Here is a 13713-nt window from a genome sequence, read left to right on the forward strand (position 1 = left end):
CCCATAGGAATCGCCTGCCTTGTCGCTCCTACTGCTGCTCCTCTTACTGCATCATTAACTCTTTCTGTATCTGAATTGAGATCGACCTTAGACAGCGCCTGTTTACTCAACTGCTGGAACTAAGCCCACTCTGCTTTCCCAAATATCCATCCCCTCAATCCATTTCCTACGGAATCTCTCACCCTCAAGCCTATAGCGCACAACAGGATAGTGATCCCTACCCCCTGTAGATTCCTCAAAAAAACCTCCCAATTACATCTGCCTGCCATTGAACTTGAGATCAAGGTAAGATCCAGAGCAGATTCCTTTCCAGTTACTGGGTCAATCCTGATTCCCCGGCCGGCGGCATTAAGACTCACAAGATCTTTCTCATCCAGTAGTTCCTCCAACACTTGTCCATTTACATCAGTCCTTAACCCTCCCCAGAGTGTACTATGAGCACTAACATCCCCACATTACCAGTCTCCTATCTTGACCTTCTACATTCCCAAGGGCCATCAACTCTAGTCTCTTACACGGGTTGTAAAAGTTCACTATTTCCATACCCCCCCCCCCCCTGCCAACCACACCTCTAACACTACATACTCCTGTTCAACTCCCACACACCTATATGGGATCCCTCACTTTATAAAGGAAACACACCCTCTTCCTCCCCTGCCACCCTATCTCTACAGACCGCAACACAACCTTGTAATACAAAATTGAGAGTAGGTTTAAGCCAGGTCCCCTGGAGACATATCACGTCAGGTTCGGCTGGTAACTCCTCAAGACACCATTAGCCATCAAACTTCTGACATTCCATTGAGGGATTAACACCATTATGATAATTAACCAATACATGATTCCTGGCTGGACTGATAATCTTATGGAGGTCATCCTGTACATTTTCCCATATCAGTCCTGTGATCCCAAGTTACACTACATAACCAAAGGTATGTGGACACCTGCTCGTCAAACATCTCATTCCAAAATCATGGACATTAATATGGAGTTGGTCCCCTCTTTGCTGCTATAACAGCAAATGGGACTACTGTGGGGACTTGCTTCCATTCAGCCACAAGAGCATTAGTGGCACTGATGTTGGGCGATTAGGCCTGGCTCACAGTCGGTGTTCCAATTCACACCAAAGGTGCTCGATGGAGTTGATGCCAGGGCTCTGTGCTGGCCAGTCAAGTTCTTCCACAACAATCTCGACAAACCATTTCTGTATGGACCTTGCTTTGTGCTTGGGGGCATTATCATGCTGAAACAGGAAAGGGCCTTCCCCAAACTGTTGCCACATAGTTGGAAGCCCAAAAACTTCTAGAATGCAATTGTATACTGTAGCATTAAGACTTCTCTTCACTAGAACTAAGAGGCCTAGACCGAACCATGAAAAACAGCACCAGACCATTATTCCTCCTCCACTAAACTTTACAGTTGGTAGTGGCACTATGCAGTCGGGCAGGTAGCGTTCTCCTGGCATCCGCCAAACATAGCTTCGTCCGTCGGACTGACATATGGTGAAGCATAATTCATTACGCCAGACAAAGCGTTTCCACAGCTCCAGAGTCCAATCGCGGCGAGTTTTACACCACTCCAGCCGACACTTGGCATTGTGCACGATGAGCTTAGGCTTGTGTGCGGCTGCTCGGCCATGGAAACCCATTTTATGAAGCTCCCGACGATCTGTTATTGTGCTGACATTGCTTCCAGAGGCAGTTTTGAACTCGGTAGTGAGTGTTGCAAATGAGGACAGATTATTTTTTACCAGCACTTTAACTGGACCCCATCTCCACATGCATGTTCTCCCCCACACATCTCCTTTTGCCTTTACACACCGCCGCAACGTGCCCAAACCGTTGACAGTTATAGCAACGCAATGGTTTCGGCATGGTCACACATAGTAACTCATAAACCCAATCTTAGTAGCACTGACAAGCTATCCACCTTCTTCCCATTTTGTGTCACCTGCAGGCACTTTGCCTCAATAAGAGAGCCTCCCTTCAAGTGGTCCTTTATTTCTTTCACGTTCATTTATGGAACTCCTGTAATAAGTCCCTTCACCCACTGCCGTCCAGCTTGATCCGGCATGCTACTATCAACCGCACGTTTACATACCTGCTTGAGTTTGAGCTCCTTAACATTGAAACACAGCACCACCAAACTTCCATCACGAAGAGCTTCGGCAGACACATCCTCTCCTACTTTACTCTCCAAATCCCTAGTCAAAGTGATTGTACAGACCGCCGTGACTCAACCTCATCAACGGGGCGCCGCCGTGTACGACGATCAATAACTTCTAATTCCTCTGCGAAACCATCTGAGAGAATCTGAAATGGCCTAAACACACGGTCACCGTAGTGAAGAAGGCACGACAGCGACTATTTAACCTAAGGATGCTGATGCTCAGTGTTCTACAGGAGCACCATCGAGAGCACACTGTCGGGCTGCATCACAGCCCGGTATGGCAACTCCATCGCTGCAGACCGCAAGGCTCTTCAGAAGATGTTAAAACGTGCAGCCGAACGCACCACTGGGAACACACTCCATGCCCTACAGGACACCTACACCACCAGGTGTCGCAGGAAGGCAAGGAAGATCATCAGGGACCCCAGCGACCCAAGCCATGCCCTGTTCTACCCGCTTCAAATCACTCAGACGCAGGTAGAACAGGAGCATCATCACAAAAACTATTGTCCAGTCCTTCAGTTTATACCCTCAGGATGTTGAATAGCCACCACTAGTCAGCTACCTGATCCCCGCTCCCCTGCTCCTCCCCGTATGGACCTTCACCCGCTACAGGCTACCCCCTCCTCCCCATAATGACATTCATCACTGTTGTAGTTGTTAATATGTATATTATTACTTTTTTGTTTTTATTTCACTCAATGATCATGCTGCTGTCTCCCTATGGTCATTCCACCCCACCCCTCAAGTCTTTACTTTGCCTCCACCCCACCCCTCAAGTCTTTACTTTGCCTCCACCCCACCCCTCAAGTCTTTACTTTGCCTCCACCCCACCCCTCAAGTCTTTACTTTGCCTCCACCCCACCCCTCAAGTCTTTACTTTGCCTCCACCCCACCCCTCAAGTCTTTACTTTGCCTCCACCCCACCCCTCAAGTCTTTACTTTGCCTCCACCCCAATAGAAATGTATTTATTCATCACTGCCACCTTTGTTATTATGCATATTGTTTATTTTACCATTTTCATTATTTTATTTCCCTAGTCCTGCATTTTGGATCTCAAAGCCTAAGATTTCCACTGCGCCCTGTAATCACACCAACCTGTACATGCGACCATTAAACCATCTGAATATGGTCCTTAAATTTCACCAACACCTTGAACGCCAATACAACACTGCGAACCGAACCTCCGTCATCACTACTCTCCCCCCACAAGACCTGCAAAGGCTCCTCAGGCGTCCTCTTCTTCTTAACCTTTACTACTCTACCTCCACCTTTTCAACTCCATCCGGTCCTCCTCAACTCCTAACCCGCCTACCTTTCCATCCATCTCTGTTCCAGTTACAGCCCAGTGTTGCTCAACCACCTCCACCGGATTTATTCACGTTTCGTCAATACAAAAACCGATTCGAAATTATATCTTGATAGTAAAAAATGAAAAAGAACTAAGCTTGTGTCAGCTGTTCGTCGTTACAAATGCACACCCACTCCCCCGAATCTGTTCAGATTCCTGTGTAACAAGCTCATTGAACTATATAGGAACCAGTCTTCCGATTATCTTCAATCTAATTCTGTGACCAATTAATTAACACGTCTGCAGAGGGGTTTCCTTATTCTCTCGTACCTGTCCGTCTTCCTAGTTTGTAAAATATTTTTTTAAACAAAAGAATCTGCAGTCTCCGGCTCGATGAAACCACATGGGTACTGCCAATGTTTATAATTAACTACAGTCATAAAATGCAAAAAGCCATAACTCGTAAAATACGTACAACTTTCCCTTATGTATATTAACGTTACAGCGTGTGATGCAAGTTGTAACACATATGTTTTTATGTTTACCTGGGATTCGTTTGCTGTGGATGTCTGGCCTATAAATCTTTTGATTGATGGTCTGCTTTATCGCTATGATCCCTCCCCCTTTGTCGTCTGTCTTTTTTGTTAAAATGTAAATATGTGCAGAGACGTGACATGCCGGCCCGTTTGGTACTACAAAATAGAATGGGACTTGGAAAATGTAAAGAAAACTACAACCCATGAAGCGACCAAAGTATCATGTCGCCCTCTTGTGACGGGGATGTGCATACCATCCAAGAGTGGATTTTTATTTATTTTTAACAAATGCAAATTTGAGATTATTTAGGCTAGAGCCAAAGATGAAAGGGGAAATCTTATACTAGAGCTCATTGCCAAATGTCAGTGAATTACATACTTTGAAAGTGTTCATTTCAGCAGCCTGACCCTGCCACTTTGTTTACTAAGCTACTAAATTTAGGATGAGGTTTAGGTAACCACTCTAAAATTCAGAATGCCTGAAGGTCAATTAGACTGACATGATCGTTGGAAACATATTTGGAGCTATACATTGTCGATAATGTATACAAAAAATGGGGCAAAAAACTATGGATTTGTATTATAGGTTAAGGTAAAACAATAAACAATACAAATATTTTTCAAGAATCAGTGGGTATCATCAAGTAATTGACCATTGAACAGTGGGAAATCTTAATGTGACTTCAATAGTATAATGAGTTGATACATTGTGCCAGCGTTACTTAGTAAAGGCCTATAGGTGCCAGTCTTGCCTCTGACAATGCTCTCCTCCTTATCCCAGCCCACGTTTTGAGAATGAGGTCCCAGGATTCACACAAAGCTGTGATTGGTGGAAATGCTGAACCTATGCTCCTGATTGGCTGATGGGGTGTTGTGAGTATTTGTACATCAGTAGTGTAGGTTCTGCGCCTGTTAATGCACTGCAGGGAGAGAGGGAAACGGGGGGAGAGCGCTAAACCATAGAGAGAGGGTCGTTTCCTGATCCTAGTGTGGGAGCAGCAACTGGTGACTGCCTTTGTGTGGTTAGAGCCAGGAGCTCAGGGCTAACCCTGTTGTGTGAGAGTGGACCGTACAGAGGACATCTACAGCCCTCCCTGGATGCTGTGACTGTCCATTACTCTCTGTATCATCGTATTGCAACAAAGCCTGGACCCCACTAGGGAGGATGGGAAGGTGTGTATGGTGGTGGGGGTGACCTCCATATTTCAGGAAAGTGACTGCATAGGCTTAAAGAGCAAGCCTTAGTAAGTCAAACTTGGTCCCCAGGTTCAAAACAACATTCTTTGTGTGCTGCAAGAATGCACATTTGGGTTAGTTATCAACACAACTTTTGGGTGAATAAAAAAAAAACGAAATTGTATATATTGTTTTTACTTTCTTGCTGCAGTGGGGCAATGTTGTTTACGACCTACATCCCAGACACCAGGATAGAGGTTTTGATTTAGTAACGTCCTTGGTATGGGAGTATAGAGCCAGCCACTGACTGGGATTCCCTTCGGCCAAACAATCCATGCACTGTTCTGACTGACCGTAGATCACGTAGGCTTCTCTCTGCTGGGGTCTAATCACAAGACCACTCCATCTATGGCCGTCCTTCTCCCAAAAGCCTTGTGAATTATTCCTAACATCTGCATTCCAAATTGCACCATATTCCCTACATAGTGCACTACTTTTGGCCTGAGCTCAGGAATGACCCTCATTGGGAGTTTTGAGAGCTAAAAGTGTAATATGACCCCTCAAACAGCAAACTGGTACCACGTTCACTTATCAGAACGTTTGCATTCTGCTACAGCCGTTTTGTTGCTAAGCGTTCTTGAGATAAAGACCTGACCACAGTATACTCTGGGCATGTCTTTAAGAAATAAAAAGTCCACCTTGTTGGGAGCCATTTTGCTTACGAGTATTAGTTGTCATGGTGTTTCATGCCTGAGGGGATAGGAATCCTGTGTTGTGTGTTTGAGGTCCCTGCCTGCCTGTGGAATCAGTCTGTACTGCATATCTGGATCTGCCACACACCCCTGAAGAATGTAACACACTCAGGTAGCATATGGCAGAGGAGTCAATGGCGACAATGCAAGGAACTGTCGCCTAGTGTATGTAATGTGGCAACTTCTTCCTACCCCTGTGACATGGTCCCTACTAGACTACTAAAAAGAGGTTTATGCATACTGTTGGCCCCAACATTCTGTCTGACCTTTGGCTCTGTTCCAGCCTACTTTAAAACTGGTCCAACCTCATTGAAAATCCCAATCCAGATCCCGCCTCACAGACTAATTATAGACCTATCTCTAAGCTTCCAAAGCAAAAACAGGTTCAGAAAGTTTAGCAAATGTATGTATATTTTTTAGAAATACCTGATATTTACATAAATATTCACTATTTGCAATGAGACTCAAAATTGAACTCAGGTGCATCCTGTTTCCATTGATGTCGTTGAGATGATTCAACAACTTGGTCCACCTGTGGTAAATTCAATTGATTGGACATGATTTGGAAAGGCACACACATGTTTAAGGTCGACCATGCACTTCAGAGCAAAAACCAAGCCATGAGGTCGAAGGAATTGTTCGTAGAGCTCTGAGACAGGATTGTGCCAAGGCACAGATCTGGAGAAAGGTACCCAAAAAAGTCTGCAGCATTGAAGGTCCCCAAGAACTCTGTGGTCTCCATTCTTAAATGGAAGAAGTTTGGAACCACCAAGATTCTTCCTAGAGCTGATGGCCCGGCCAAACTGAGCAATTGGGAAAAGGGCCTTGGTCAGGTAGGTGACCAAGAACCCGAAGGCCACTCTGACAGAGCTCCAGAGTTGCTCTGTGGAGATGGGAGAACCTTCCAGAAGGACAACCATCTCTGAAGCACTCTACCAATCAGGCCTTTATGGTAGAGCGGCCAGACTGAAGCCACTCCTCAGTAAAAGGCACATGACAGCCCACTCGGGAGTTTGCCAAAAGGCACCTAAAGGACTCTCAGACCATGAAAACAAGATTCTCTGGTCTGATGGAACCAAGATTGAACTCTTTGGCCTGAATGCCAAGCGTCACGTTTAGAGGAAACCTCGCATCATCCCTACAGTGAAGAATGGTGGTGGCAGACTAGTCAGATCAAGGGAAAGATGAACGTAGCAAAGTAGAGATCCTTGATGAAAACCTGCTCTAAAGCGCTCAGGACCTCCGACTGGGGTGAAAGTTTCCTTCCAACAGAAGAATGACCCCAAGCACACAGCCAAAACAACACAGAGGTGGCTTTGGGACAAGTCTCTGAATGTCCTTGAGTGGCCCAGCCAGAGCCCAGACTTGAACCCGATCGAACATCTCTGGATACCTGAAAATAGCTGTGCAGCGACACTCCCCATCCAACCTGAAAGAGCATGAGGATCTGCAGAGAAGAATGGGAGAAACTCCCCAAATACAGGTGTGCCAAGCTTGTGGCGTCATTCCCAAGAAGACCCGAGGCTGTAATTGCTGCCAAAGGTGCTTCAACAAAGTACTCGGTAAAGGATCTGAATACTTGTGATTTTATTTTTTATAATAAAATGTGCAATAATGTCAACCTGCATTTGCCTTGTCATTATGTGCGTGTAGATTGCAGGGGGGGGGATAATTTGAATTAATTTTAATACAAATTTACCAAAATGTGGAAAAAGGGGTCTGAATACTTTCCGAATGCACTGTACAACAATGCTTTTTTTTTGCTCACGCCTAGATTACTGTAATTGAGAGATCTACAGACAAATTAAATCTGCATTTTCCTACCAGTGGTGTTTCCACTAGTAAATGGGGAAACCAAGGCTTTCTGAAGGCATCTGCGCTATCACCAAATTGTGCCAGAAAAACAGACTATTACTCAGAGCTTCATTTTCTGTACACAATTCAAGGGCAGTATAAATAGTAGCATTTGATTCAGATTTTTCCCCTCCACTGTTTTCATCAAAACTCCATGGCACAGCAGTAAGTTGTGGCTTTAGTAGCCAATACATCATTTGGAATACCAGGTTAGCGTCATACATCATGCCCCCCCCCCCTTCAAATATAATCTATGGGATTATTTAGGATGCTCAACACAGTTTATGAAAAAGAATTTTAACAGCAGTGCAGAAAGTGTAGTTTCACACTAAAACAGAGGCACACAACTCAAGTCCTCCCAAAATCACATTCATGCTGGTTTTCATTCCCAAGACTGCAGTGTCCACAGCTGGTTTCCCAGGCTAAAAAGGAGTCACTGAGAAAAAAAAAAAAAACACCAGGAATGACAACAAGCAGACACTGGCCTTAGAGGGACAGTTGCGCATCCCCAACACCAACATTTAATCATACAAGTGAAGAGAAACCAAGGAATGAAACACAAGTCAATGGCTGGAGAGCAACTTGGTGGCACAAATGTCTCAGATGCCCATTGTGTTTTGACAATACATACAGATCGACCTGACAAAGAGTAATACTGCCACGGACTTCATGAACAAATTAAACTAAATTCCGCAATTTGTCTTTGGGAACAAACACATTTACTCCATACCCCCAAACGACAATTTCAAAAGGCATGAAGTGTTGGTCTTGAAGTGATCCCTCACTTGGAAATGAATCTGCCCAATGAAGGACTGATGTAGCACCTGTTATGGTGAGGGAGAGGACATTGATCAGTTCAACAGAAGGATAATAACAACAGCAAAAAAAAAACTTCATGAAAATATAGTGAACGCTTCAGTGGAGTTGCATGGGTTTTGGGGTAGGAGTAGAAGCCAGAGAGGAATAATGTGCTTGGGAGAGTTGAGTGGTAGAGTTCCTCTATCCAGCTGTAGAAATCTGACAGGCGTTGTGAGCAGGATGTATTCTGCCCAGAGTAGATTTCTTTCAGTCTTAGTTGTGGCACATTTTTGTTCATTTAACCTCAATCTATGGCCTAGACCCGACTTGTTATTCAAAGTGTATGCATACATATTCATGGGAGCCCACCCTCCCCAGCCATCCATCATGACTTACAAAGGTGACCTAAAGGGCGGGTGCATTCTGGAGAGAATCAGTTGTCTCTGGAGTTAAAAAAATAAGAAAAAAAAGAGGCAACTGGACAGTGCCCTATCAGAGCGTGCGTGGGTTGTACTCTGGCAGCTTCTTGAGCTTGTCTTGTTCCTGTGGAGTATCCTGTCTGGCGATGACCAGGCAGTGTGCGTATCCCATCACCACCTGCAACCACAAACAACAAAAAGTTTCAGAGTGAACATGTACCTAAATGCAGTTCCCATCTTCAGAATACATAAGTGGGAATTCAAATTCATCACTGTTTTCATTCTCTGTTGCTGCTCCACACCTGTTCAGTGTAAACTCCATCCAGGGTCTTCACCTCCTGAGCAGTAGTGGAGGACTTGGCCTTGTTGTCTCCATATCCCTGTAACAAAACCCATGTCATAAGAGGTGAAGCCGGAACAGGTGTGCCAATTCAGCAGTCTCTTGAGCACACAAGTACATTTCTATAATGCTACAGCACTTTGGGTGCGAGAAGTCTGCTTTATAAATACACCAACTAAAACTTACCAGTTCTCCAAAGGTGGGGGAGGGTCCCCAGCTGATGGTACTGTCGTCTGCAGCGATAACTATACTGCTTTTCCCGCACGCCAGACTGCGGACCTTCCAGCCACACAGGTCCTGCACGGCCTTGGGGTACATGGTAGACTCCCGTGAGGTATTGGTGACCCCCCAGAAAAACAGCCCTCCTGCACACAAAATGTTAATATTGTAGCTTCCTGATCAAAAAACACCTGTAAAATTTGTACAACTCTTTGGCGTTATGGCTATATTGTTTAGACTGACAGATGTAAGGTTCAAAATCAGTTGGCACACCCCTTGAAAATCACTACAATATACACTCAGTGTACAAAACATTAAGAGAACCTTCCTAATATTGACCTGCACCACCTTTTGCCCTCAGAACAGCCTCAGTTCGTTGGGGCATGGACTCTAAAAGGTATTGAAAGCGTTCCACAGGGCTGCTGGCCCATGTTGACCCCAATGCTTCCCACAGTTGTGTCAAGTTGGCTAGATGTCCTTTGGGTAGTGGACCATTCTTGACACACACGAGAAACAGTTGAGCGTGAAAAACCCAGCAGCATTGTAGTTCTTGACACACTCAAACCGGTGCGCCTGGCACCTACTACCAGACCCGTACCATACCGTTCCAACTGCACTTGTTTTCTTGCCCATTCACCCTCTGAATGGCACACAAACACAATCCGCATCTCTATTTTCTCAAGGCTTAAAAATCCTTCTTTAACCAGACCTCCCCATCATCTACACGGGTTAAAGTGGATTTAACAGGTGACATCAATAAGAGATAGCAGCTTTCACCTGGTCAGTCTGTCATGGAAAGACACATGTTTTGTACAGAGTGTATATCAGGTAGAGCAACAGACGTGGGGAAGTAACGGTAGTATTCTTGGTTTAAAGTTGTATAAATTGATAACAGGGGTAATAAATAAAATTATTCTAAAACGATTTACTCATCAGTGCGACATTCAAGGGGTTAAGCATTGTGTCTCATACCCATCTCATTTATAGCGAAGGAGCACTGATAGCCGGTGTAGATTTGGGATGCCCCACGCCCAGGGAAGTCGAAAAGCTTCACCAGTCTGGGCACCATCTCGTCCTTCTGCTCCGTGTGACCCAGCCGTCCATAACCACCAAAGCCCCAGGAAAACACCCGCTTCTGGGAGTCCAATATCAGCTGGAAACACACACACCTTGCGCTAACATCACTAATATACACAAACACTATTGCGAGACATAAAGCTCTATATCATTGCTTGATTTCTATTTCTAAAATGCACATTTCTGGCTCAAGGGTATTTGTGACAATAGGGATCAGAGCCTGTATTTATAAAGTGTCTCAGAGTAGGAGCGCTGATCTAGAATCAGGTCCACCATGTACATGTCATTTTATTCATTATGATCTAAAAAAAGGCCAAACTGATCGTTCTCCAAGCTGAATATGCGTCCTGGTCTTCCCTCCTCACCGTGTGATTGCCTCCGCAGGCGACGTCTCGGACCACCACGTTAGGTACAGGCGTCACCTGGCCGTCCTTACTCTTCTCGATGAAAATGGCCACGCGGCGTGCAATGGTCTCACAGTCAAACTCGATGCGCTGGGCGCGGGCAATGAACTTGCCGTCAGAGTTGTGTCCTGCGACCCAAAACAAAAATAAGTGCAATGCCAGTGTTTGATCTAGAAAGATTTTTGAAGGGGTCATTGTGAATCTTTAAAATGTGTCATTAGAAAAACATTTTAACATTTTAAATCTGTCCAGTCCTGCTCGTTAGTTGCATACATACCTAGCTGGCCATACTCTGGGCACCCGAACGAGTAGAGGTTTCCTTTGCAGTCCACCACCATGCTGAACTCTGCCCCACACGCCACCTTGACCAAGGGCTGCCCATTGTACTGGATCTGAGAGGGGAAAGGAGAAGCTTTCATAAGCACAGGCTCAGCATGTGGCCATATTAAACCTATAATAAATCAGCCACAATAATTAGGCTGATGAATAATGAGGTTTATGTTGCTTACCAGGGCCGGACTGAGGACTGCATCTGTTTGGTTGCCCTGACCCAGCTGGCCCAGTTTGTTCTCTCCAAACGAGTAGGCGGTGCCACCCTCTGTCAATGCCAGGGTGTGGTTGCGTCCACAGGCTGCAGCCACTACCACTTCGTCTGCGAGGGCCTCAATCAGCTTTGGGGCCTCCAGGCGCTTGGTGTCCCCGTGACCCAGCTGACCCTTTTCATTTCGACCTGACAAAGGGAGAAAGAAGTCAATATTGATCCTTTCTCCTGGACTCAAACAAGCTAGAATGATTACATCTATGAAACATATACATACAAGTACAAACTATGAGCTATTACAGTATAGCATTCCTACCCCAGCTCCAGAGCTTGCCCTCAGTGGTGATTAGGAGGCTGTGGGCAGCACAGGGCCCAGACACCACACTGCTGACCTGCACGTCACTCATGCTGCCGTAGCGGTGAGGACCCCACAAGTTCTGGCCTAGGTTCCTGAAGGCCGCTGCGAGACCCCACACATCACAATTTTAACGTAAATGCACTTTAAAGTTTGATTTGATAAGAAACAGGAACAGTTCAATACTGCAGTCAATTATGAGGATTGCTTCAAGATTTTCAGTAGAAAGACAGGAAAAACGACTTTCAAAGTTGGTAGCACGAGTGCTATTGAGGAACAACCAAGTACAGTATTGCATACAACAATGTACAGGACTGAGCAGGGTTATACCTTGTGCTTTTGGCACCTCTTTCCTTCCGATGAGATCCCAGTTGGTGGCGCCGAAAATGAGCAGTTGACCTTTGACTTTAGGTAAGTCAAGTTTCTATAGAAATGACAATACAGGGATCAGCTTTATCTTAACGTTTCTCCTGATGTTTTGTTCTAGCACTGCATAAGCACCCTTGATTTACAAGTGACTAATAACATGTTGTTACATTCTCCATTCACATTAACCACAATTCTATATAGTCACATCACAAACCCGCTCCCTTGATTAATCTGAACAATGTTCGACAACCTCATGCAGGTCAGGAGGACTTACTATTTTTTCCTTGATATCGTCCGCGACAGTGACTGGTTGAAGGCCTGACTTTGTAGCAGGCTTGCCAGGTTTCTTTGTGTTCTCCTGCTCTTCATAATCGTCAAACTCATCATCACTGCTGAACTCCCGTTCCTTCTTTTTGCCTCCTGCCCTCTTCCTCTTGATCCCACCATTCCCTGAGACTTCTGTTACCTTCTTGCGTGGCATGTTTGTCAAAATATCTGTATTAAAGTGGGGGTGAAAACACAGACATGCATTTCGATATCAATACAACCGAAACCAAACTATTATTGCTGAATTGCTGACAACGCAATGCTCTTGAGAGGAAAGACAGGTCAACAGTCAAAGGAAACCTATGCGTAAAATGGCTTGTCATTTACACGTTAAATTCAAGTCCAAGTACACACAAGTTAGAAAGCCACCTTAGGCACGATTAACATAGCAACTCGCGCTAGTAATGAATTGTAGCACTCAGTTGTCCGCATTTATTTGTCTTTGTGCTAACATAATCTGAGGCTATTACCTACTGAACAACAGACAACTACGGTAAAATACGAAAATAGCTACACAGTGCACGGTTTCACTGGATAAAAAAATGAATTAGTTAGCTAGCTAATTTAGCTAGCCAGCTAACGTCACTAACTAAGGCCAGCTAGTGTGAGCTATGGATATCTCAACAAAGACACAAACCTTGGGTAACGTTAACTAACGTTAGCTAGCTAATACACCGATGAAAAACTTTCGCTTTCTCCAACTAAAAGTTGCTAAACCTCTTGAGTTCCGATTATTTGACTTCTAATTCGGTGACTAATTAACGTCTGCAGAAGGATTTCCTGATTCTCTCGTGTCTGTCCGTCTTCCTCGTTTTTTTTTTGATGGATTTTTTTGAACAAAAGAATCTGCAGTCTCCGGCTCATGAAACCACGTGAGTACTGCCTACATTTATAATTAACTACAGTTGGATAATGCAAAAAGCCATAACTCTCCCTTATGTATACGTTACAGCTTGTGATAAAAGTTGTAACATATACACTGAGCGAAAATATAAACGCAACATGTAAAGTGTTGGTTCCATGTTTCATGAGCTGAAATAAAATACCCCAGACATGGCACAAACTTGTTTACATCCCTGTAGGTG

At 44.8% G+C, this 13713-nt stretch overlaps 1 protein-coding gene across 1 annotated transcript; it reads right to left on the reverse strand.

The window, feature by feature from the left end:
* Window positions 1-8046: 8046 nt before the first annotated feature.
* LOC124031801 (protein RCC2 homolog) lies at window positions 8047-13486 on the reverse strand. The gene is made up of 11 exons (XM_046343477.1): window positions 13266-13486; window positions 12576-12796; window positions 12263-12356; window positions 11894-12037; window positions 11546-11766; window positions 11314-11428; window positions 10998-11164; window positions 10528-10708; window positions 9523-9701; window positions 9299-9376; window positions 8047-9174 (listed from the first exon to the last, which is right to left on the reverse strand). The coding sequence occupies exons 2-11, from the start codon at window positions 12780-12782 to the stop codon at window positions 9070-9072; spliced, it is 1491 nt and encodes a 496-aa protein (XP_046199433.1). The 5' UTR covers window positions 12783-12796; window positions 13266-13486; the 3' UTR covers window positions 8047-9069.
* Between the last annotated feature and the right edge of the window lie 227 nt (window positions 13487-13713).

The sequence above is a fragment of the Oncorhynchus gorbuscha genome, linkage group LG03 (assembly GCF_021184085.1).
Source record: "Oncorhynchus gorbuscha isolate QuinsamMale2020 ecotype Even-year linkage group LG03, OgorEven_v1.0, whole genome shotgun sequence".
In the NCBI taxonomy this organism is placed as follows: domain Eukaryota; kingdom Metazoa; phylum Chordata; class Actinopteri; order Salmoniformes; family Salmonidae; genus Oncorhynchus; species Oncorhynchus gorbuscha.

Coding starts and splice junctions, on each gene's coding strand:
- LOC124031801 (XM_046343477.1), bottom strand. CDS start 12,782: ATGCCACGCAAGAAGGTAACAGAAGTCTCAGGGAATGGTGGGATCAAG. Junction 9,702..10,527: donor CTTCGCTATAAATGAGATGG/GTATGAGACACA, acceptor TTTTGTGTGCAG/GAGGGCTGTTTTTCTGGGGG. Junction 9,175..9,298: donor ATGGAGTTTACACTGAACAG/GTGTGGAGCAGC, acceptor TTGTGGTTGCAG/GTGGTGATGGGATACGCACA.